Here is a 25,087-nt window from a genome sequence, read left to right on the forward strand (position 1 = left end):
GGAATAGATGGTGATAAAGAAAGATGTGACTTGAGGTGATGAACACACAGTGCAATGTACAGATGTAGCTTAGAGTTGTACACCTGAAACTTGTATAATTTTATTAACTAATGTCACCCTAATAAATTCCATACAAATTTTAAATGATACTTAGGAGCTAATGAAGTTCTTTCAAACTAGGAGAAAAAAATATATGATGTTTTTTACAAAAATTAAAATTAATGTTACATATATTTTCTTTTGAAAGTTGTTCTTTGAATGATTTTAATTAAGAAAAAGATGTCACAATATTGAATAAGAGTGGAGAGAGTGGGCAGTCTTGTCTTCTTTCTGATGTTAGAGGAAATGTCCTCAGTTTTATGCCATTTAATATGATGTTAGCTGATGGTTTGTCATAAATGGCCTTTATTATGTTGATATATTTTCCTTCTATACCCATTTAGTTGAGTGTTTTAAACATAAAATAATGTATTTTATCGAATGCCTTTTCTGCATCTATTGATAGGATCATATGGTTTTTGTTCTCATTTCTTCTATTGTTTCCCTTTCGCTGCACAACCTTCTCTTGATTTCTTTGCCATAGAGCATAATTATATACTAAATTATCTTTTGTTCATTTTTTCAAAAGAAAATATACTTAAAACAGAGCATCAGATTTTAATGATATTTGAGAAATTTTGCGTTGTGAAATATAACTCAATGATCTGTACTTTTTTTTGGTTCCTCAAATGGTATATACTCCCTGTGTTTACTGAGTCTTAGCATATAATGAGTTCTTTTTTCAGGTTAACTCTTAATCTCTCAGAATGCAGATGTGTCATCACTTTATGGGAATCCTCTTTGATATCCTTGACTTTGTCTATCCTTTCTATCATTTGTTATTATGTCACTGTATGCTTTAAAAATGTCTAGCACACAGTAAGTGCTCAGTAATTAATAAATAAAGAAAATATGAATACAAGGATTTTTTTCCATTTTAGCATACTTCTGTTCCTACGACAGTGACATGAGCCAAATTTTGTTGTAAGTTGAAACACACTCTAGCTCAGGGGTCTCAAACTCAACTCAGCATGTGGGCCGCAGAGCAAGATTGCAGCCGTTCGGCGGGCCGCACTAAGTCTACAAAAGGCAACTGTTACGCAACACTTTTCTCACTGCAGTTGAAAACAAAAAAAAAATCAGTACAAAATTGTTAGGCAGGCCGCATGCGGCCCGTGGGCCGCGAGTTTGAGACCCCTGCTCTAGCTTAACATAAATGATACATTTGTGCTTTTCACAATCCAAAATAGCAAAGGTAAGCATACCAGGGACACCAACTTTCTCACTTATCTGCCCCATTACTGCATATTCTTCCACAGCACAACCAAACTATTTTGCCCACACAGCCTGAAAGTACAAAGCTAATTGCGTAAGCAGAAACCCTCACATCTCATTTTTTTTAAGTTTTTATGAGAGTGAGCATCATAAACTTGAAACATTGAATGTTGAGATTGCTGTAACCTAAGGACAGCCTGTGAATTCATTCAAAAGACTTGAACATTTTATAAGACACAAATAATAATATTGATTAAAATTAACTTCAAATTTTATTTGAAAATGACAGACAGATTTACAAAAGTCTACACTGCTTTTTATGGCCATGTGCTCAGCAGATACTGTGTAGACCAAAACACCTTCTTGCAACAATCTATATGCTGTAAATCACCAAAATACCTCTAGCTGGAGCCTCAATTTCAGCATAACCCAAACGGACTGCGTATCTCAATACCCTCCCTCCCTGTAAAGCCATTGGTTGTCACTATGGCCATGCAGGTTCACACTAGATTCTGGGAGACCGTAAAAGAAATGTCGCGTCAGAAAATGGTCGGCCATTCCGTTTATTAGAGTCTCCTAACGGTGGGTGAGCATACAGGTAGGAAAGACCGCTTTCCTTTCTCCCATCTCAGGACCCACCAGTCTCAGCAGTCCTCAGCGAAACAGGCACCTCAGGGCTCCCATGCCCCTCAACACTTCTTCTCTCCCTGTCTGAACTCATTAGCCAAGACAGGCTAGGGGAAAAAAACCCTTCTCCAGCAAACAATAGCAAACAATCCCCCTTCTCCATGGAGGCAGGTAATCTACAATCTGCAATTTGCAATCAGCTGCCCTGAGGGCAAGTACCCACAGGCTTCCGTAGACTATACACACATGGCGCTGTCCCAGTACAAGTGATAAGCAAACCTAAAAAACACTTACTGCAAACTTGTTTGCCCAACACTGCCAAACTGTGTTGTCTAGCTTCATAAATGACACCATTTTATGTCCTCCTGGTCACACTTTGTTTGACTAATCCTGCTTACCACCATGCTTTGCTCTTTCTACTCTGCAGCCTCACTGCTACTGCCTTTGTTCAGGTCACTAAAGTCATCTGCCTTGTAGCTTTCATCACTGTCTGATTGCAAATCTCAACGTGAATTAGAAAACTTTTCTAAATGCTATTTTAATCACATCACTCTCATGTTCAAAATCGTTCAATTGCTTGAAAAACAAGACTGTTTTTCAATATGGCACCTGTTATCAGGGCCTTCTCTTATGATGTATCTCTTTTATTTTTCTTTGGTCCCTAAGCTTCAATATTTACTTCTCTCATGTAACTTGTGATACATTTCCTGTTTTCTAGTATGTTTTGTGATGTGTAAGGCAAATATGTCTTTGATTACTTTATAGCAAAAATATGTATGATCTTATGCTTTTATTTTTTAAGATAAAATTTTAAAAATATGTCATATGTATTAGAACTTTCTGTAGAACTAGAGGGTTGCTACTCAGAATACACACTTGTACCCTTTACCTTTCTGTGTCCATGAGGCAATTGATCCTTTAGTTTCTAGGAAGAACAACAAAGTAGAGTTGAGTGTCTAGTTAATTTTTGCATTTCTCCTTTTCTTTCAAACAGTGTGTCTGTTTTCAGGATGGAGTATCTTCCCAGGCAAACATATCCCTCTGCTATGAGAGAAACTCCTGGATTACTGTTATATGACCAACTGCTCTTAAAACTTGAAATTCTCTTAACCAGGCAGTGGCTCAGTGGATAGAGCATCACACTGAGATGCAGAGGACCAGTTCAAGACCCCAAGGTTGCCAGCTTGAGCACAGGCTCATCTGGTTTGGGCAAAAGCTCACCAGCTTGGACCCAAGGTCGCTGGCTCAAGCAAGGGGTTAATTGGTCTGCTATAGCCCCCCGGTCAAGGCACATATGAGAAAGCAATCAATGAACAACTAAAGTGCCACAACGAAAAACTGATGATTGATGCTTCTCATCTCTCTCCATTTCTTTCTGTCTGTCCCTCTCTCTGACTCTTTCTCTGTCTCTGTAAAAAAAACAACAACAACAACAAAAAAACTTGCCTGACCAGGCAGTGGTGCAGAGAATAGAGCGTAGGACTGGGATGCAGAGGACCCAGCTTTGAGACCCCGAGATCGCCAGCTTGAGCATGGGCTCGTTTGGTTTGAGCAAAGCTCACCAGCTTAGACCCAAGGTCGCTGGCTTAAGCAAGGGGTCACTCGGTCTGCTGAAGGCCCACGGTCAAGGCACATATGAGAAAGCAATCAGTGAACAACTAAGGTGTCGCAACGAGCAACGAGAAACTAATAATTGATGTTTCTCATCTCTGTTCCTGTCTGTCTGTCCTTGTCTATCCCTCTCTCTGACTCTCTCTCTCTGTCTCTGTAAAAAAACAAACCTTGAAACAAAAAAACCTTGAAATTCAATGAAACCAGTGTTAATAAATAATTCCTTAGCTATTATAGATAAGACAAGTAATAATAAGTGTTGAGGAGGTGCTGTAGAAGAAGAAATCATCATACACTGCTGATGGAAATGTAAATTGTTATAACTACTATAAAAAAAAACGTATGGAGGCTCCTCAAAAATTATAAAGAGACCATATGACTCAGTAATTTCTCAGTTGATATATAGCTGATAATGTTGATAGCATTTATTTCTAAAGATATATGTACTCCTATTTTTTTAATTTTTATTTATTTATTTATTTATTTTACAGGGACAGAGAGAGAGTCAGAGAGAGGGATAGATAGGGACAGACAGACAGGAACAGAGAGAGATAAGAAGCATCAATCATCAGTTTTTGGTTGTGACACCTTAGTTGTTCATTGATTGTTTTCTCGTATGTGCCTTAACCGTGGGGCTACAGCAGACCAAGTACCCCCCGCCCCCCCCTCGCTGAAGCCAGAGACCTTGGGTCCAAGCTGGTGAGCTTTGCTCAAACCAGATGAGCCTGTGCTCAAGTTGGCAACCTTGGGGTCTCAAACCTGGGTCCTCCACATCCCAGTCCGATCTCTATCCACTCACTGCGCCACCACTTGGTCAGGCATATGTACTTCTATTTGTTGGAATCCATTGGAGTCCGAAAAGACCAGAGTACCAGGCTTTATTGAAAGGAAGAAAGGAACCCTGCCAGGCTGACTCCCAAGGAGAGTCTCACGCCAGTCATAGCCTGGGACCTGGGTTTTAAGGGTTTGGGGGAGGGGGAGTGAGACAGGTTGTGTAGCATTTGCAGATTGGCTGCCGGTCAAAGATGGGTTTTTATGGAAGTTTGTGTATGTTAACTTCTAGCAGGTTTAAATCACCCAGAACTTCTGGACTGTGACATCAGACATTCCTTTGTGGTTGATCATCTGCTGCAAGCCCTGAAACAGACTTACTAGCAAGGTTAAAGAAATGAAACCTAAGACTATTGAATAAAGAAGATGTGGTACATAAATACAATAAAATACTACACAATCATGAGAAAAAAATACTTTTATTTGCAATAACATAGATGGATCTTGAGAATAGTATGCTAAGTGAAAGAAGTCAGATGGAAAAAGTCAAAAATCATAGAATTTCATGCATATGTGGGATATAAATATGAAAGTAGCAAATGAACAAAGAAAACAAAGAAAAATATACAGCAAACAGCATGGTGGTTACCAGAGGGAAAAAAGGGCAGGTTGAAGTAAAAATAGGTAAATAATGTCAAATACGTGCTGATGTAACATAAGAAGATGTGGCTACACACATTGCAAAACACAGAGAAAGTATTATAGAACTGTACACTTAAAAACTATATAATTTTATTAAACTATGTTATTTTCATAAGTTTAATATAATTTTGAAAATAAATAAATATCTAATTATCATACTTTGTATGTTTTATTTTCATATAGTATTTATAAACATTCCTTTTTATTTGTATTATTTTACTTTTTTAAAAAATATATTTTATTGATTTTAGAAAGAGAAGGAAGAGAGCAAGACAAAGAAAGGAACATTGATCTGTTCCTGTACGTGCCCTGACCAGGGATCAAAATAGCAACCTCTGCGTTTTGCTACAAATCTAACCAACTGAAGCTATCTTTATTCTATCTTTACAGTAGAATCCCTTCATTGTTTTCTAGAATGATGATGAATGTATTTATCATTTTAAAATAAATATGTAAAATATGTGCACATTTTCGAGATAAAGAAAAGGCCAGTGGTCTCCACCACCATGACTAAATCAAGTCCCCTATAAAAGTCATAATTTAACATATCTTTCTGAAAAACTCTATATTATTTTCTTGTGGTCAATAAGATATGATTTGATATAAAACTTATTAATATCCCTTTATTTTCTGTCTCCCCAAGGAATTAAATAATACAGAATATAATTCTTATGGTCAATAATATATGATTTGATATAAAACTTATTTATCTCCCTTTTTTCTGTCTCCCCAGGAAATTAAGTAATATGGAATATAATTCTTTGATTATTAACTTCTTTCTGAAATATTAATCAAATGCACTAAATTTTCGAGTGCATTCAAACTATTATTTAGGGTTAACTACATATTTGTTTAAATAAATTTTTAAGCTTACATTCATTGATATGACCTTGGTCAATAACATTATATTTATTTAAAGTATACAATTCTATAATAAATCTTTCATGCATTCCATTATGTTTCATGACCTAAAGTCTGGTCTCTTTCCGTCACCATGTATTTGACCCCCTTTACCTTCTTCAGTCTCCCTTTATTCCCTTTCCCCTCTGAAAACCACTCTACTGTTGTCTCTGACTATTTATTTATTTTGTTTACTTGTTGCTTTTTGTTTTCTATCTCACATATTATTTTGGGGGGAAACTCCATACTGTTTCCATAGTGACTTTATCAATTTATATTTTTATGAGCATGGATGAGCCTTTTTTCTCTACATCCTCTTCAACACTTGTTCTTTCTTATTTTGTGATAACAGTCATTCAAACAAGTGTGAGGTGATAGCTCTTTGGTTTGATTTGCATTTCTCTTGTAGCTAGTGAAGTTGAGCATTTTTTCATGTATCTGTTGGCCATTTGTATGTCTTCTTGAGAAAAGTGTCTTTTCAAGTATTCGGCCCATTTATAACATTGAACTTTTTGTTGTGTTATTGAGTTGTATGAGTTCAATCTAGATTTAGATATTAGCCCTTAATCAGAGATTTTGTTTGCACATATCTTCTAAGTTTTTTGGTTACCTTTTGTCATGTGATGATTCTTTCTGTTGTGCAGAAACTTTTAAGTTCGATGCATTCCATTCATTTATAAATATAAATTTATATTAGTACTTATTGCATTCTTCAGGTTAATGTTTGGTTTTAATTAGACCATTAGTTTCATAATGGAGTTATATGATGTATTATTTGACTTTTTTGAGTATTTCAAAGAGAGTTATTTGGTTTTCACAAAAGGATGATAATTTTCCTAAACAAAACATTTTAAGATTATTTCATTAACTTAGAATTCTGATATTTTTTCCAAAGCATTGAACATGAGGTGTGTAAAACCAGTGTCTTAGAGTCAGAAACAATGAATGACACTGAGTCTAAACTTTTTTCTATAAATTGAAGCATGATTCTGTGAGTCCTTTATATTAAAAACATAGAGGTTGGTGATGGATATTTTTTGTTTTGTTTTGTTTTTTCTTAAGAAATTCTCTCTGAGCTCAACCAGGCAGTGGAACAGTGGATAGAGCATCAGACTGGGATACAGAAGATTCAGGTTCAAAACCCTGAGGTCACCAGATTGAGTGCAGATCAACTGGTTTGAGCAAGGCTCACCAGCACGAGCCTAAGATCACTGGCTTGAGCAAGGAGTCACTTGGTCTGCACATATGAGAAAGCAATCAATGAACAACTAAGGTGCCGCAATGAAAAATTGATGCTTCTCAACTTTCTTCCTTCCTGTCTGTCTACAGGCTCTGTCACACACACACACAAAAATTTTTTTTCTGAAATCTTAGTGTCTGACATAAATTTTGCAACCAGGTGGGCTCTGATTAAATGTTAATTGAATGTGTCTCTAAAAAACAAGGGTAGTATTTAAACTGTCTGCCACAGCAAATACTGATGTAAAGAATAAAAGTAAAGACTCAACACAGTAATTATTTCTCCCATGAACACCCCAGTCCCTGGAGTACCTCCTATAAAATACTTCTCTAATTAGACACAGTGAGGAGACAACAGTGCTTCCAGTACATGGACTGTGAGGGGAAGGCTGCATGACTGCTCCTCATACCCAGGGACCTGGATACACACTCAACTCATTTAGGGTAGAGTGGGAGCCCAAGGCCCTTGCATCCACTATAGACCCACTCATGCAACATGAATGAACATCCATCTACTTATCTGCTTACCACTTTCAAGTTAAGCATGCTCATGGTTCCTTTTCATTGATAGTTGGCCTGACTGTAGAAACTGAGCTAGAGTATTTTTTCTCAGATTACCTGATAATCTGTATTGCCACTGCTGCTGCTTCTTCACTGTGGGTTATGAAGATTTGTCTGTGAATTATACAGCTACATTCAAAGTGACTATTTTCTTCTGACAATGACTTTAGGTAGAGCAAGATATAAAGACAGAGGGTAATCTGAGGGGACAGGAGGAACAGGAAAGGCAATGAGAAGAGTGACAATAGACTCCAGAGAAAATAATGGGTAAGTAGAAAAATACAGAGAAGATCAAGAAAAGGGAGAAGTTAAGGCCAGGAAGCATATCATAGAAGGAGAAGACCACAGAGAGATCAGGAGTGGGGACACTGCTGAAAAGGCCACAGGGCACTACTGAGGACTTCTGTTACTTCTTTTTATAGAAATGGACATTGAGAATCCAAGCGTGGGTTTGAGTTCTCCAAGGCCAAGAGGTACTACATTTCCAGGCAGACCACAGACTGCAGACATGGCTATCAAGCCACAACTCCTTTTACAATGGGGTGGCTACGAGGCAGACAAAAGTAAAAAAAGAATCTGGAAGCCAGACAGGGAAGAGATAGAGGGGAAATGAGAGACCCTGTGGGAGGCTCATGGTTGAGGGAGGCAGTCAGGTTCTTCCCACACAGAAGTGAGCAGAGGGAGAGCTTGGTTTGTTTTTGTGGAAAGGGATGTTACAGAAAAGTTCAAAAGGGTTTGGTGGGGAAGGTGCTATCTGAGTTCTGAGGACAAGTTGTTCTGCTGAGGCATTCTTTATCAAACAGAGCTCCAATACTGCTACCTCTGCCCCTGCTCTTCCAAGGAATTCTCTGCCATGGGCCAAGCACAGTGGATAAGAAGAATCCAGGTGGAAACATACTGTGGTTGGGCAAAGCAGAGTATAGAAAAGTTCTAGAGAGTCTCTCTAGGAAGAGAGTAATGCTCCTTCTGGGCACACTTGGAATCTGTATGCCAAGCAAGTGCCAGGCACCATCCTTGACCCCAATCTGTTTCTCTTTCTGATTTTGGGGGACAAGAAGCTATATTGGGGGATGGCATATGTGAATAAGAGTATTTCCTTCTAGCTTTTCCAAATTAATTATTTCAATATTCCTTTATTATTTTTACATTTCCAGCCCACAGATTTCTTCTTGCTTTTTCTTCCAAAATCTAGTCTTCCATGTAGTTCACCAGAATATGTTTCTTTCCTTGAATCCCTCTACTTTCTATATTGTTGATTTTTCCTCCCTACAATTCTTTCCATATTGACTCTCTCTTCCTTGACCATCCCCAGATCCCTTTGAGATCCAGGTATCAGCAGCTTTAGAATGCAATCCCAGGGAGGCCTCAGAGAGTTTTTTAAATGCGGCATATCAAAGATCAGATTTCTTGAGTTACCAAGGAAATTTCTGGAAGCCATCACCAGGAGCTGGGAGTCAGCCTCAGAATGTCTGGAATGTGCTTAATCAGCACCTCATTGTTAAAGAAGTTGTGCAGGGCCTTAGCGGTGACATTCTCAGGCCCTCGATACCTGTCAGTCCTCCTGCAAGGAGGGAAGTCAGACCTGGTAAAACATTCTCTCCCCTCAAGGCCTCGGTGCTTAACTCTTGTATTTGAGTTTTTTCTCTTTATTATCCTTTTGAGACACAGAATAAGAGGCTTGAAGGTGAGTGTTGGTTCAGGGGTTCTAAGGTAGCTGAGTCACAAGTTCTGACTTGAGATGCATAACTCCAATTCTTCTCATCTTTTTCCAGTGAAGCCACAGGCTTGGGTGACCAAAGGCTCCATCCAGTCCTGGTCCTGGATGTCTGCTGCTGGTGTGCCACGTCTCTGGCTTTCATCCAAAATCTGTATGAGTGATGTGGATGCGGGGTCAACAGAGGCAGCAGGGCACTTGATGAGGTGAAGTCCTGCCCAATGCAGATGGAACATAGTATCTTTGAGTACCCCTGAATGTGGCAACTGCAGAGGTAGCTGGCCTGACTTGCCAAGTGAAACACAGCAGCCTGGAAGGCCATGTTATAATCATCCACGGGAGTGAGAAAGAACAAGGGCCCCATTAGGAAATGATAGTATTCCCATAGTTCCAGAGCTAATGAATAAGCAGTTGGAGAATGGATAGGATTGCTATGCACAAGAGGATAAAAGTGGGAGAATACAAATCATAAAGAAGTTTAAAGATTCAAAGCAGTTATATTTCAAGAAAACAGAGAAAGAGGATTAGAGGTACTAAAGAAAAATAAAAAGAGACACATTGACTAGAAAGAATTGAAATGAGAGCTCTAGAAAATATAGAAGAAAACTCTTGTAAGGTCCCAACTCTGTGAAGTGAGAGGCATTAACTGAGGTAGGATAGAGTGTATTTCATAGATTGACATTATTTAGTCATCTGTTTGGCTGTAACAGTTACCCTGATTATGCTGGTTGTTGTGGACTTATGGTTTAAACAGCACAGGAGAGACGTTCCTTGTTTTGTATCTTCAACCTCTTATCCACTTATTTTTTTCTAATCTATTGTTCTTTTCTCTCTGATTTTCTGTCTTTGAGATCAAAATCCTCTTCTTCTACCTCAGGTCAGATCAGAATATCTGCTCTCCTCTTTTCCTGAACCCTGGCTCTCCCATTGAAGGAAACCCAGGAATGTAGGAGATATGGAAACCACCTCTGCTTTGCACAGAAATCATGGGTCAAAAACAAATTGTTGAAGAAATGGTAAATGAGCCTGATCCTAATCTGCTGATATATGTTTAACCTTATCAATAAAAATCTGGTCTGCTTCTTCTTGAACATGGTTCATACCAATAAACAAAGCATAATTTTGTTAATATAATTTTCTGACAGAGATTCTGATTCATTTGGAAACCACTTCCACCCCTCCTGCAATCTGTGACAATCTCTTTTCTGAGGGCAGCTGTTTGTTGATCCTTCAAACTCTATTTCACATTCCTATTCCTGAATCTTCCCTGAAAGTTTCCCTGAATGACTCAATTGAAATCACAAAACAAGTACTAGATGATCTCACTTTTATGTGGATTCTAATGAACAAAGTAAATTAATGAACAAAATAGAAGCAACTCATAGATACAAAGAATAGGTTAATAGCTCTCAAAGAGGAGAAATTTGGGGCTGGAAAAAAAAATGAAGGGATTAAACAGAGAAAATTCCACAAAGACACAGAAAACAGTAAGGTGATTACCAGAATAGATAGATGGAAAGGAGGGTGGTGGAGGCAGTAAAGGGGTCAGGGGGAATAAATGTGATGAAAAGAGATCTGACACACAATAAAATATACAGATGATGTATTATTGAATTGTACACTTGAAACCTATATAATTTTTAACCAATGTCACTGCAATAAATTTAATTATAAAAAGTTCTGTAGGGAAAAAATAGAAATCTCTTTTGTACTTCCAAAATTTGACTGATCTTCCTAAGTGCATCAATATCTTCATACTCTGAACAATCGTTATTTAAGTACTTACTCTATTTTGTCTCCATTTTTTGAAAATAGAATTTAGATGTTGTATTTGTGTCCATCGTAGCATGCACCGGGTACGAGAACAGACATTGGAGACTTTCAGGAGTATAGATGTTTCTTTATTGGCCAGTTTAACCTGCGCAGGGGCAAATTCCCAGGTGTCCGGAGACACCATACTCACAAGGAGCTACAAATGGGAATCGCGCCTGGCGCTTACAGCTAGGTCCTTATATATCCTAAGTAAGCAAGCATTATACAGAAGCAGATGTGGCAGTTACCTATTCGCTGTGTGGTATCGCACACAGCATAGCAACAGGGACTGGGTCTAGCTCATTGGCGAATTTCAAACATAAACTTCTGATAAGGGTCTCTGACCAATGGAATGCAAACATTTGTCTTCCTTTGTTCTCAGCCTTACAGGGTCCCTATCATTACCTCCCTGTCTCTGCTCCTGCACTCTGGCAATCTCAGCACGCTTTCCTGAATCTAACATTTTGATCTTTTCTTGGTCCTTACATCCATGACCAAAAGCCTAACCTGAATTCAGGCCCTGCTTGATGAGTAAGTGACTTGTGCGGTTGTTGCCATCTGTATGTTTTTAATAATCTTTGAACAAAGGATATTGCATTTTCATTTTGTACTGATCCCACAACTTATATAGCTGGTTCTGCCCGAATGTGATATTTCTCATACATGCTGATTTATGAGACTAAATTTGGGGTGGTGAGCACACATTGCAAAATAGAGAGAACATATTATAGAATTGTACATGTGAAACCTATATAACTTTATTAACCAATGTTATCCTAATAAAGAAAATATAATTTTAAAAATAAAAAATAAACAATTATCTAGTTATCATACTTTTGTTTTCCTTTACATTTCTAGTATTTGCAAACATCTTATATTTCTATTATATCTCTTTCACATGAATTTTGGGTTGTGGATGTTCAGGCATTTTAGCTGCTTTTATTTATTTATTTATTTTGTGACAGGGAAAGAGAGAGACACAGAAAGAGGGACAGACAGGAAGGGAGAGAGATGAGAAATATCAACTCTTCATTATGGTACCTTAGTTGTTCATTATTGCTTTTCATATGTGCCGTGACTGTGGGGGGTGGGGGGGGTGGAGGCTACAGCAGAGAAAGTAAGCCCTTGCACAAACCAGTGACCTTAGGCTCAAGCTAGCAACATTGGGCTTCAAGCCAGCGACCATGGTGTCATGTCTATGATTCTACACTCAAGTCAGAAACCCTTGTGCTCAAGCTGGTAAGCCTGCACTAAAGCCAATGACCTCGGGGTTTTGAACCTGGATGCTCTGCATCCCAGTATGACACTCTATGCACTGTACCACCAGGCTCTGCTGTTTTTATGAAGGAGTTCTTTAAGGTTTATCTTCACAGTTGAATCGTTTCATTGTTCTCTAGAATAATAAAGAAAGTATTCATCTATTAAAATAAATATTTTAAAAACATTTTCAGTGTTTTTGAGATAAAGAAAAGGTTCTTATGTGCTCTTCCACTGTGACAAAATCAAGTCTTCTATAAAAATCATAATTTTATGAAATTCTGACAAAAAACTATTTTATATTGTTTTCATGTGGTCAATAAGCTATGATTTCATGTAAACATTATTTATCTTCCTTTTTTTCTGAATCCCCAGGAAATTAGGTAATATGAAATATAATTCTTTGATTATTAACTTCCTGCTATAATATTAATCAAATGCATTAAATTTTACATGTTTATTTAAACAATTATTTATGGTTAACTATATATATTTTAAATAAATATTAAAAATTACATTTATTGAAGTGACAATGGTTAATTATATTATATCAGTTTCAAGTGTACAATTCTATAATAAATCATTGGTATATTAGCTTTATATGCCCATGACCTGAAGCCTAGTCTCTTTCCATCACCATGTATTTGACTCCTTTTAACCTCTTCAACCTCCTCTTATTCCCCTTCCCCTCAGATAACCAGCCTACTGCTGTCTGTGACTATGTGCTTGTTTTGTTTCTTATTTTCTATTTTCTATCCCACATATTTTTTGAGGAAACTTCATACTTTTTCTATAATGACTATCAATTTACATTTTTACCAGCAGGGGATGATGCTTTTTTTCTTATATTCTCTTCAACACTTGTTATTTCTTATCTTCTTGGTAACAGCCATCCTAAACAGGTATAAGGTGGTAGCTCTGTGGTTTAATTAGCATTACTCATGTAGCGGATGAAGTTGAGCATCTTTTCATATATCTGGTGGCCATTTGTATGTCTTCTTCAGAAAATTGTCTTTTCAGGTCTTCTACCCATTTTTAAAATTGGACTTTTTGGTTTTTCTTCTGTTGTTGAACTGTTGAGTTCTTCATATATTCAGATATTAGCCACTTTTTGGAGATTAATTTGCACATATCTTTCACTTTTTTGTTGCTTCCTTTTTTGTTCTGGTGATACTTTTTTTTCACTGTGCAGAAACCTTTCAGTTGATGTTATATATTTATTTCTAAAAATATATTTATATTAGTGGTCACTGCATTACTCAGGTTAATTTTTGGTTTCATTTAGATCATTAGTTTCATAAGCAAGTTATGAAGCATATTCTTTGAGTTTTTGAGTATTCAAATATAGATTTATTTGGCCATCACAAAAGAATGATAATTTTCCTGAGCAAAAAATTTTAGGATTATATAATTACCTTAGAATTCTGACATATTCCCCAAATCTTGGAATGTGAAGTGTTTGGAGCCACAGTTTTGGAGTTGGAAGCAATAGATGAGACTAAGTGTAAACTTTTCTCAATAACTCAGATCACGATTCTGTGTGTCCTTTATATTATAAATGTAGAGGTTTTAGATAAGGACTTTTTATATTGTTTTGTTTTGTTATAGATTTTGTTTTATTTTCTCTTAGGGACTTGTCTGTGAAATCCTAGGTTCTGACATATCTTTCGACACCAGGTGGGCTCTGACTAAATGTCAGTTGAATGTGTCTATGAAAGCCATAAAATTGTAGTTTAACTGCCTGCAGGATGCACAGCAAAACATCAATGAAAATAACAAAAGTAAAGACTCCACACATTAATTAATTCTCCTCTGAACACTCGCATCCCTGGAGTCACTTCCTGTCTTTAATAAAACTCTTCTTTAATTAGACACTGAGGGGACTCCAGTGCTCCCAGTACATGGACTGTGAGGGGAAGGCTGCATGACTGCTCCTCATACCCAGGGGACCTGGAGACACACTCATCTCATTTAGGGTAGAATGGGAGCCCAAGGCCTGTGCATCCCCTGTAGACCCTCTCATACAACGTTAATGAAAATCCATCTACTTATCTGCTTACCACTTTCAAGTTTAGCGTGCTCATGGTTCCTTTTCATTGATAGTTGGCCTGACTGTAGAAACTGAGCAAGAGTATTTTTTCTCAGATTACCTGATAATCTGTATTGCTACTTCTGCTCCTTCTTCAATGTGGATTATGGAGATCTTCTTGTAGATTATACAGCCACATTCAAAGTGCCTATTTTCTTCTGATAATGATTTTGTGAAGATCAGGATAAAAAGACAGAAGATAGTGAGGGAGCAGGAAGAAGAGGTGAGATCACGAGAAGAGAGGCAGTAGACTCCAGAGGATAAAATTGTGGAAAAGTAGAGAAATACAGAGAAGACCAAGAAGAGGGAAAAAGAAAGCTGGGATGCTGATTAAAGGAGGAGACCACAGAGAGATCAGGAGTGGAGACACTGCTGAATAGGCCATGGGGCACTACTGACCTTCTATTACTTCAATCTATAGAAGACTACATTGAGTATCCAATTGTGGGCCTGAGGTCTCCAAGGCTAAGAGGTACTATATTTTTAGTCAGAACAACGACTACATACTTTGTTAAAAACTAGGACCCCTTTTATACATGTTGGTGCAATGGGGACGTCAGGAGGCAAACAAGAGCAAAAAGCAAATCTGGAATCCTAATAGTGGAAGAGATGGAGGGGAAATGAGAGAGACCCTGTGGAAGGCTTGTGTCTGAGGGAGGCAGTCAGGTTTCTCTGACAGGGAAGTGAGCAGAGGGAGATGTCGGTTTGTGGCAAAGTAAGTGACAGAAGAGTTCAAAGAGGTTTAGAGGGGAAGCTGATATCTGAGTCAGCAGGCACTCATCCTGCTGAAGCATCCTTACCTAACAGAGCTCCAATGCTGCTGCTTCTGGCCCTGCCCTTCAAGGGAATTCTCTGCCTTGGGCCAAGCACAGGAGGAAAGAAAACCCAGGTGGAAAGATACCTGTGCTTGGGCAAAGCAGGTTAGAAAGAAGTATTTGAGAGGATCTGGATGCAGGGAGTAATCCTCCTACAGGGCATCCTTGGAATCTGCATGCCAAGAGACTGCCAGGCACCAAACTTTACCCCAGTCTGTTTCTGATTTTGGAGATAAGAAGCTGGATTGGAGGAAGAGGGTATGAGACTATGTGTAAACTTTGTAACTATTCCCACTTTTTTCTATCATGGGTCCCTCATCACCACTTCTTTCACCCTCTCTATGGTCGATTCTCTCTATTTCAGGACCCTAAAATCTACCACGCTATCATCTAGCAGAAGTAAATCCACCTCTCCTATTACATGCTCCAGACCTTGTATTTTGTCAACCAGAGCTGGCAGCACACGAAGGGGTCAGGTTCATTGGGCAAGGTTCAGACTCATCGCTAGGATACTGTTAAGCAGCATTCCCTTTCTCTTGCCCTGGTCCCAGAGTAATTTTAGCAAGGAGAGTTGAGGAACAGGCAGGTGTTATTGCAGTTGTACACGCATAGGTTTGCATTGGAAGTGCAGGCATTTCCAGTCAGTTTTGGTTTATATGTGAGTTTTCTTTTCCAAGCTGATATTTCCATGAACATCCTGACCAGGGAAGATGATATTTGGGCTCTGAGCATTATTCAATCTTCCTGACCTTGATTTTCATCTCCCTAGGCTCATTTCTTCTTTGTTTCATTTTTTACCACTGTTCTGACTGTTCCCCCACCTCACCACATACAAGGAAGGACCTAAATGCACATGTCTCATCAGACTCCTGAATATACCCTCATATTCATGCTCCTTGGAACAGCTCTCACCTTTAGATGTTCATTCTCCCATCCTTGGTCTCAGACTCAGCCTTTCTCAACCAGAATCTGCCTTTCTTCCTTGTGGCCTAACAAGGACCTAACCACTCCTGAGTGAGCTCTTCCTGACTGGTTTGATATCTTTCTAACAGCCTCTCTATCTAGCCCATTCAAATTAATTATTTCAACATTCCTTTATTATTTTCACATTTTCATCCACAGATTTCCTCCCACTTTTTCTTCCAAACTGTAATCTTCCATGTGATTCATAAGAAAATGTTCCTTCCCTTTAATACTTTTACTTTGCAGATTGTTGACTTTTCCTTGCTACAATGTCAATAGCTACTGAAAAGAAGGTCATATACTGGTAGAAAATGTAATTTTCCTTGTCAAAAACTGCTATGGCATCAGATAATTTTGCTTGAAGTATAAACTGTAGTATTCATTTTATTTGATTTTAGGATATGTGTCTGCAGTTCCATTGTATTGGCAAATGTTATAAATGTGTTCCCTTTTGGGCACCGGCCAGGTAGCACATCATCCTGATAGTCCAAGGTTGTAGGTTCAATCCCCACTCACAGCACATATAGTAATCAATAAATGCGTAAATAAGTGGAACTATAAGTTGATGTTTCTGTTTTTCTTTCTCTCTCTCTCCATCTCTCTAACCCTTCTTCTCTTTAAAATGAATTAAAAAGTGTTGGAAGAACTAAAAACATTGACAACATGGAAAAATAATGCTTTGCCTTTTGTAAATGGTTATCAACACACACACAGACACACACACAAATGTGTTGTTAGGGAGACAAGACAATAGAATAAAATGAGAAAGAGGAGCCACTGAGAATGTGCAAGAGAAGAGAGGGCCATGCAGAGGTAGATGGAGAGGTTGAGTGGATGAACCAAAAGAATTTTCCTAGATTAAGGCAGGCGATTGTTTCACAGTGCCTTTTGGTTTAAAAGATGTTACAATAAAAGATTGGGGAAATAAAATAACCTTTCAAAACTATATGGTGGCTTTTTCAAGGTAGTATAAAGAAAGCTGAGGTCAGGAAGAACACCTGGAAGCCAGAGAGATAAGAAGAAAAATCTGGAAGTCAAGGGCTGGCTTGAAAATGACAGGCAGAGTGGGAGGGTCAGGGTGTGGGAGGCACAGCTTTTCTCTGATGTGCAGCGTGGATGAGGCAGAGACTTGTTCCTTAGAAGAGGAAGTCAGTATAGAAGACTGAGGAAATAAGTTTGCCGAGTTCAGAGATCAAACAGCAGCTCAAAGAGTCAGAACTTTTACCTACTGGTGAAATGCTGCTTTTGCCACTTCTGTTGCTAACAGATCTCATCCCAGGTGCTGACAACATGCATGGACATGAGCATGGTAAGCGTAACCCTGGCCAGAACTCTGGGTGTGGGTGGTCTGGATGAAAGCATGCTGTGCATATCCCTGAGGGTCTGGGCCAGCCTGTCTCCAGCCTTCTTCTTCTATTTTGGAGGCTGAGGATGGAGCCAGAGGTTCTGGCACAGGCAAATGTTTCTATCATTTTCCTGTTCAGACTCTGTTTTGGGTTTTTTTTCCTAGATATTTCTGGTTTTCTTTTCCCCTACCCCCATTCCCTACTGCTTTTCTCTTATTTTCACATTTCCTATTCTTCCAGTACCTACAGCTTTCCAGGGGCCAACCTCTTTCCATGTCATCCAGATATCATCATTTGTCAACAACACCTATGCACAAAATCAAGGCTCAGGCTGGCTGGAAGATTTGCAGATTCATGGCTGGGATAGTGACTCGGGCACCGCCATTTTCCTGAAGCTTTGGTCCAAGGGCAACTTCAGTGATGCAGAGCTGACTGAGGTGGTGGAAACATTCCGGGTTTATTTTATCGGATTCACTCAGATAGTACAGGATCGTGGCAGTGAATTTGCGTTGACATGTGAGTGCTGTTCTCTGATCTGGGAAGATAACCAATGATGTCTCTCTCTCTCTCTCTCTCTCTCTCTCTTTCTCTCTCTCTCTCTCTCTCTCTCTCTCTCTCTCCCTCTCTCCCCTACCCCTCAGTTCATGCTGCTGCACTCAGATCTTTTCTCTCCTCCTTCCTAGTTTATCCAGCTGTGTGCACACACATCTCTAGAGCAGACTTCCTCTTAGATTCCATACCTCCACAAGGTATTTCAGGTTCTTCCTGATTCTTGCACCCTTGTCTGATTAAGAACTCCTTTTGTGTATAAATTTTCTCTCTTAAACCCCAAGCAAGAGGCCCTCACTTTTCCTCCCCTGTCCCTGTGTGAATTAAAGTGTGACTTCCTTTGTTTTCAGTCCATCTCCAAAGCATCTCCTGCCTGCTCCTCCTCTCAATGTAATTCTCCCATTCATCCTGGAACGTGTACTTACTCCTGACTTCATCACCCTGCTCCTCACATAACCCCCTATTCCTTCTTACCCACTGTACTTTATTACAACAGGCTTTTTCCACCGCTTATAATATGTTTACTTTTCCACTGTTCTCTTCTATGAAAAGGTCTCTGAATAGTTTGACTGGGTAGATCAGTGATTTAGAGCACTATCCCAATATGTAAATTTGTAGGTTTAACTCCCAGTCAGGACATATAGAAGATTCAACCAATGGATGCATGTATAGGTGGAAAATAATTGATGTTTCTCTCTTTCTCTTTGTCTCTCTGTCTCTCTCTCTCTCTCCCTCCCACTCCCTCCTGCCATCTCTGAAATCAATCAATAAAAATTTTTTAAAAAGTCTCTGAATACAGTCATACAACACTTGACAGTGAGGACATGTTCTGAGAAATACATTATTAAACAATGGTATTGTTGTGTAACTATCATACAGAACATTTAAATATACCTAGCTAAGATAGCTTACCAAACACCTAGGCTATACAGTATATTTTTTGCTTCAAGGCTAATATACTACACAGCACATTACTGTACAAACAATATGTATCATTAAATCAAACAGAAGAGTAAATTATGCTATCAAGTGATGCAGTAAACATGAGAGGTATAAGGCTATTACTAGTATAACACAACATACTTTTACAACAAACTGTTTTTGTAAGTAGGAAGCGTGCATTCTAAAATAAACATTAAAAATATAATAAAAACATAAACTAGCCACATTACTTATTATCATTATCAAATATTATGTCCTGTACATGTTGTACTGTTATTCTCTCATACAACTGGCTGCACAGTGATTTTTTTACCCCAGCATCACCACAAACACATGAGCAATGCTTTATGCTGTTAAGAATAAACATGATGTCAGTAAACAATGAGAATTTTTCAGCTTCATTATAATTTACAGGATTACCCTCTTGTACATAGTTTATTATTCACTGAAAGTCATTATGTAGCATGTGATGGTAGTGGATTGGCTTTTGGCTTCTATCATATCTCAAATATTTCTGCTCACCCAAATCAAAAGAGTAGGATCTTTCTCCATCCCTTTTCTCCTTGTTGGCTTTTAAATATCTTTTTCTCTTTTTTCTTCTATCCAGATCCCTTTGAGATCCAGGGTATAGCCAACTGTGAGCTGCATTCAGGGGAGAACACTGTAAGCTTCTTGAGGGGAGCTTTTGGAGGAGTGGATTTCCTGAGCATCCAGAATAAATCGTGTGTGCCTGCTGCACAGGGCGGCAGCAAAGCACAGAGGTTTTGCACACTTGTCTCTGAATACCAAGGTCTTATTAATATCATAGAGAAGCTCCTCTTCAATACTTGCCCTCGATTTCTCTTGAGTGTTCTCTATGCAGGGAAGGCAGAACTGCAGAGACAAGGTTAGTCCTGTTCTCTCTCCAAGACTTTTCTATTTCACTTTCCACCACCTCTTTAAATTTTATGGGAGTATTTCCCTAAGAGAGAGGAGCTTAATCAATAAATTTTGGGGAGTTCCAAAGGAGTGGAAGGGTTCACTGTCCAAAGCTGTGGGTTTCTGATTCCTATGCTTTGGATTAGAGTCATAATGTGACACTGTCCTGCTCCTTTCTGCCCCAGTGAAGCCCGAGGCCTGGCTTTCCAGTGGCCCCCCTCCTCTGCCTGGTCATCTGCTGCTGGTGTGCCATGTCTCAGGATTTTACCCCAAACCTGTATGGGTGATGTGGATGAGGGGTGAGCAGGAGCATACAGGAACTCATCAAGGTGATATCCTGCCCAATGCTGACGGAACATGGTATCTCCAAGTAACCCTGGATGTTGTGGCTGGGGAGAAGGCTAACCTGAATTGCTGAGTAAAGCACAGCAGCCTGAGAGGCCAGGACATCGTCCTCCACTGGGGTGAGAAAGAACTGGACCTGGCCGGAAATGGGAGGAGATGGTCCACAAACATGGAGGGAGGGGTGAGCAAAATGGTGAGACTTAGTGGGTATGACAGAGAAGCAAGGAGGGAGGAAAGGTGAAAAGGAACAGAAGGAGGAAAAACAAGAGAGAGAAAGAGCTAGATGACCTAGGCAGCAATTTTCAACTGGTATGCCACAGGATTTTTTAAAACACGCAGTATTTGACTATTTAGTCATGATTGCTGAACTCTTTCTTTCTTAGATTGCCTTTTTTAAAAAAAATAACAACAGCCAACACAGTAATATCCATCTGGTGTGAATGGATCAAATTTTACTTATTGTTTTATCAGATCAGTTTAAAATATATTTTGGGAGTGCCACGGAATTTTAGTAATTAGTGTGTGTCATTAGATTAAAAAAAAGATAAAAAATCACTCACCAGTTATAAAGAAGATAAGAATTATGGGCCTATAAATTGGATGACGTGAGACAGGAAGAAGTGATCGAAGATAGATAAGGATTATTGTGTTAGAGAATCTGAGAGGGGAAGTTGGCTATGCCTTTACATCAAAGCAGGTGAGTGATGGAGCTGACACTCAGGTGAGCAAAAGAAGGGCAGGAGACTCAGGAATGGGTTTGCAGTGACATCTGTGTGTCTTCTCCCAATTGCCAGGACATCCTACCTCCACAATGGTGATAATTTTGGCAATAATATTGCCCATCTTCATTCTTTTGATATGTCTTGCATTATGGTACTTGAAGTGAAGGTAAGTTTTTAAAAATCTTTCTTTTTTGTTTGCCTCCCATTCTTTTATACCATTTTTATTTATTTACATCACCTCAGCTTTGATCTTCCTTTAATTTATTAGGTTGACATGGTTCACCAAACCATAAAAGTTTCAAGTGTACAACTCAATATACCACCATCTGCACAACGCATCCTGCTCCCTCTCCTCAGCTCAGTCTCTTTCTGCTCTCCTCTTCCTACCTCCATCCCCCTTTCTCTCTGTTTATGTTTCAGGCTAATCCTTTCATCTTCTTTGATCCAGTCCTCTCTTCCCCTGTCCCTCTAACAGCTGTCCATCTGCTCCCTGTGTCCCTGCCTCTGCACTTTCCCCCACTTACCAACTATTTTATATAAATCTGTGTTTTAATTGTGATAAAGTATACATGACATGAAAGTTATCATCTCAGTCATTTTTAAATGCATAGCTTAACAGTATTAATTACACTTCCATTTTGTGTAGTTAATCTCTAGCACTCTTTTCATCTAGAAAAACTAAAGTTGTATACCCATTAAAAACATCTTGTCATTTTCTGGTCTTCTAGGCCTGGACAACCAACATTCCACTTTCTGCCTTTATAAATGTGACTACTCTACATACCTCATGTCAGCTGAATCATTATTTGTTTTTTTTATGACTGGATTATTTTATTTAGTATAATGTATTTATGGTTTGACTATGTTGTAGCATGTGTCAGAATTTATTTTCTTTTTAAGGAAGACTGAATAATATTCTATTGTATTTATATAACATATTTGATTATCTGTTCACCTGGCAATGGATATCTGGGTTGATTCCATCTTTTGGTCATTATGAATAATTCTGGTATGAAATGGGTGTACTATTATATTTTATGTAGAGCTGAAACTGCTTGTGTTCTTAACAGGTCATATCAGAGTATTCCATGAGATTTCATCATGTCTCCTTTCCCATTTGGAAAAAATACCCTGAAGACCAGAAGCTCAAGTTGTCAGCCCAGGAGTCAATGTCATCATATTTAATAAAATAATTATCATATTTGATCAACTCAGAGTTTTCATAGGTTGTGATATATATCATAATTTATACAGTAGCAGGAAAAGAATTAAGAACTATAAGATGATATCAATGGTGCACTCCATTAAGATTTCAGAGATGTAAAATGTGAGAAAGAATGTATATTATAATAGATAAAGTACAGATGGTCCTCGACTGACATTTTTTTACTTTATAATGGTGTGAAAGCAATACATATTTAGTAGAAATGGTACCTGAATTTTGATTCTTTCCTTAGCTACCCACATGGATTCATGAGATCGTGAGAATAAACAACCAATATTCTAATATGTGTTTATTGTGTTAAATGATATTACCCACATGTCAGCTAATGTGTTTTGAGCATGTTTAAGGTACTCAAAGCTTAGTTATCCTATGCAGTAAACTACTTACATTAAATGTTTTATTTTTATTTTTGGCAAAAGAGAGGGATAGACAAGGAGCTTCTGTATATAATTTAATGGTGAAGTATCTTTGTCTTCCTGTTTCAAAACATTTTTTCTGCTTGTGTTGAAATAACATTTGTCGAAGTAAGCTGACTAAATTTATGCTGGAATAGTTGTGTTTGCAGAGATACCAATCATTTTAATTTGATTTCTCTGTCACTATGTAGATGACGTTCTAACCCTCAAGGCCCATTTGTGACACATCTTTCTCCTTCCCTAGTTCTACAATGAAAGTATTTTCTGTTGTCTGGTGTCGTGCAGAGATCCAGTTTACTCAGTGTCCTCAACATAGCAGTGACATTTATTTTTTGTATTTGAAAGTCCCTTAAGGTTAAGCTTGTTCTAAATGGATCTCTAGCAAGATTTTTAACTTGCATATGTATTGGCTCAGTAATATTATCTGAGTTGATATAGCTGCCATGTTAATAGGTTTCTTAAAATTACTTCCTTCCTCCTTTTATTCTTTATGTTTGATATTTTACATTTCCCTCTTATTATCAATAAAGTATTTCTTAAATAGCAAATATATTTATATGTGTGTTTACACCATGTTCTCCTTTTTTATGCCCTGAACCCCTCTGGAAAAACACCTTCATACCCATAATATAACTAGAGTTTACCTCCAAAGATTAATCTGAATATGATTCTGCTCCTCATTTCTTAGTGAGAATGAATGAGAAGTAGGATGTGTGAGGGATATTAGTGCAAGGAAGTTGTTAAATAGATAAGTCAGAATCAAGAGGGCTTTTTTCCCTTCAGAGACTTTGAGATCAATGGTATATCAATTCATTTTGATTTATATATTTTATTTATTTATTTATTTATTTATTTATCTATTTATTTATTTATTTATTTTGCTTATTCTAGTGGTAGGATTCAGATAATTTAACAACAGGTTCTCTGCCCTAATTATTGTTTTAAGTATTAAAAAATAATACACCAAAAGTGAGTTTCTTATTTTATGCATTTAATACTTAAATAAGAACAACAAAAGAGGTACATAAAACTAGATTATGTTATAAGGAAGAATTTTTAAATATTCATGAAAAACATTTAATAATACTTTCCAAAAAGCAATAAAACCACTATTCAACATATTCTCAGCCTGACCAGGTTGAGGTACAGTGGATAGAGCATTGGACTGGGATGCAGAGGACCAAAGTTTGAAACCATGATGTTGCCGGCTTGAGTGTGGGCTCATCTGGTTTGAACAAGGTTCACCAGCTTGTGCGTGGTATTGCTGGCTTGAACGTGGAGTCATAGACATGACCCATGGTCTATGCCTTGAGCCCAAAGGTGGCTGGCCGGAAGCCCAAAGTCACTGGCTTGAGTAAGGGGTCACTCACTCTGCTGTAGCCCTCCTGCTCCATTCAATGCACATATGAAAAAATAATCAATGAACAACCAAGATGCCAAAATGAAGAATTGATGCTTCTCATCTCTATTTCTTCCTGTCTGTTTATCTCTCTCTCTCTCTCTCTCTCTCTGTCACAGTAAATAAATAAATAAATAAATAATAAAAAAAGATATTTCAATATTGCTTTATGATTGGCGTCTTCACTTGCAATATTTTTACCTATGGACAGAATGAACATTACCATGGGTGCTTAGAGTATGTTGTGCACAGATGAATGTTAAAAAAGTAAGGAATGGTAACTGTGATTTCCACATTGAGTGGCTGCCCAGGAGTCCACATGGGATAGAATCCTGATTACAAATGTCATTTTAACAACCAGTTTGCCAAACTCAACAAAAAATTAGGTATCAGTTCTGATCAACCAGTGCAATCTGGCTGAATCCCACCACTGGCTTATTCCATAGTTTTCTATATACACTACTGAAAAAAACCCAAATTTATTTGATTAAAACAGCAGCACAAAAAGGTGGAAAGCATTTGAATTTATTTTGTATAGCATTTAAAAAGGGAAGTCAGAGCAAGCAGAACTTTTGAAGAAGTGAGGGGTTTTGGAAGCTTTTCTCCCACCTGAAATTTTTAGGATAATGTCGACTTTAAAGTTGAGATGGGAAAGAAATGGCTGAAAATATAGGTTTATCCTCTTGGCATTAGAATAGCGAGTTACTTCTCCAGAATGCATTAAACTCCACCTCAGCTTGTAGAGTAGGCCTGTTGTTGTATGCTTTACTGCACTCTCAGCTACAGTCTGAGGCCCTAAATAATCTGTTTCTTGGATTGTGGACTATGCGTCACCACCGGCAGCAGTACC

General features: G+C 38.2%; 1 protein-coding gene across 2 annotated transcripts; it reads left to right on the forward strand.

Moving 5' to 3' along the window:
- Positions 1-17,594: 17,594 nt before the first annotated feature.
- LOC136400739 (T-cell surface glycoprotein CD1b-like) lies at positions 17,595-22,297 on the forward strand. 2 transcript variants are annotated; one of them, XM_066377889.1, is made up of 5 exons: positions 17,595-17,684; positions 17,962-18,237; positions 19,820-20,098; positions 21,270-21,363; positions 22,268-22,297. In XM_066377889.1, exons 1-4 carry the CDS (start codon positions 17,612-17,614, stop codon positions 21,359-21,361), a joined length of 720 nt encoding a protein of 239 aa, XP_066233986.1. In that variant the 5' UTR covers positions 17,595-17,611; the 3' UTR covers positions 21,362-21,363; positions 22,268-22,297. The 2 variants fall into 2 exon arrangements, with proteins under 2 accessions (XP_066233986.1, XP_066233985.1); XM_066377888.1 differs by lacking the exon at positions 22,268-22,297 and adding an exon at positions 20,316-20,594 and having other exon boundaries at positions 21,270-21,317.
- Positions 22,298-25,087: the final 2,790 nt, after the last annotated feature.

Source organism: Saccopteryx leptura, chromosome 3, assembly GCF_036850995.1.
Source record: "Saccopteryx leptura isolate mSacLep1 chromosome 3, mSacLep1_pri_phased_curated, whole genome shotgun sequence".
In the NCBI taxonomy this organism is placed as follows: domain Eukaryota; kingdom Metazoa; phylum Chordata; class Mammalia; order Chiroptera; family Emballonuridae; genus Saccopteryx; species Saccopteryx leptura.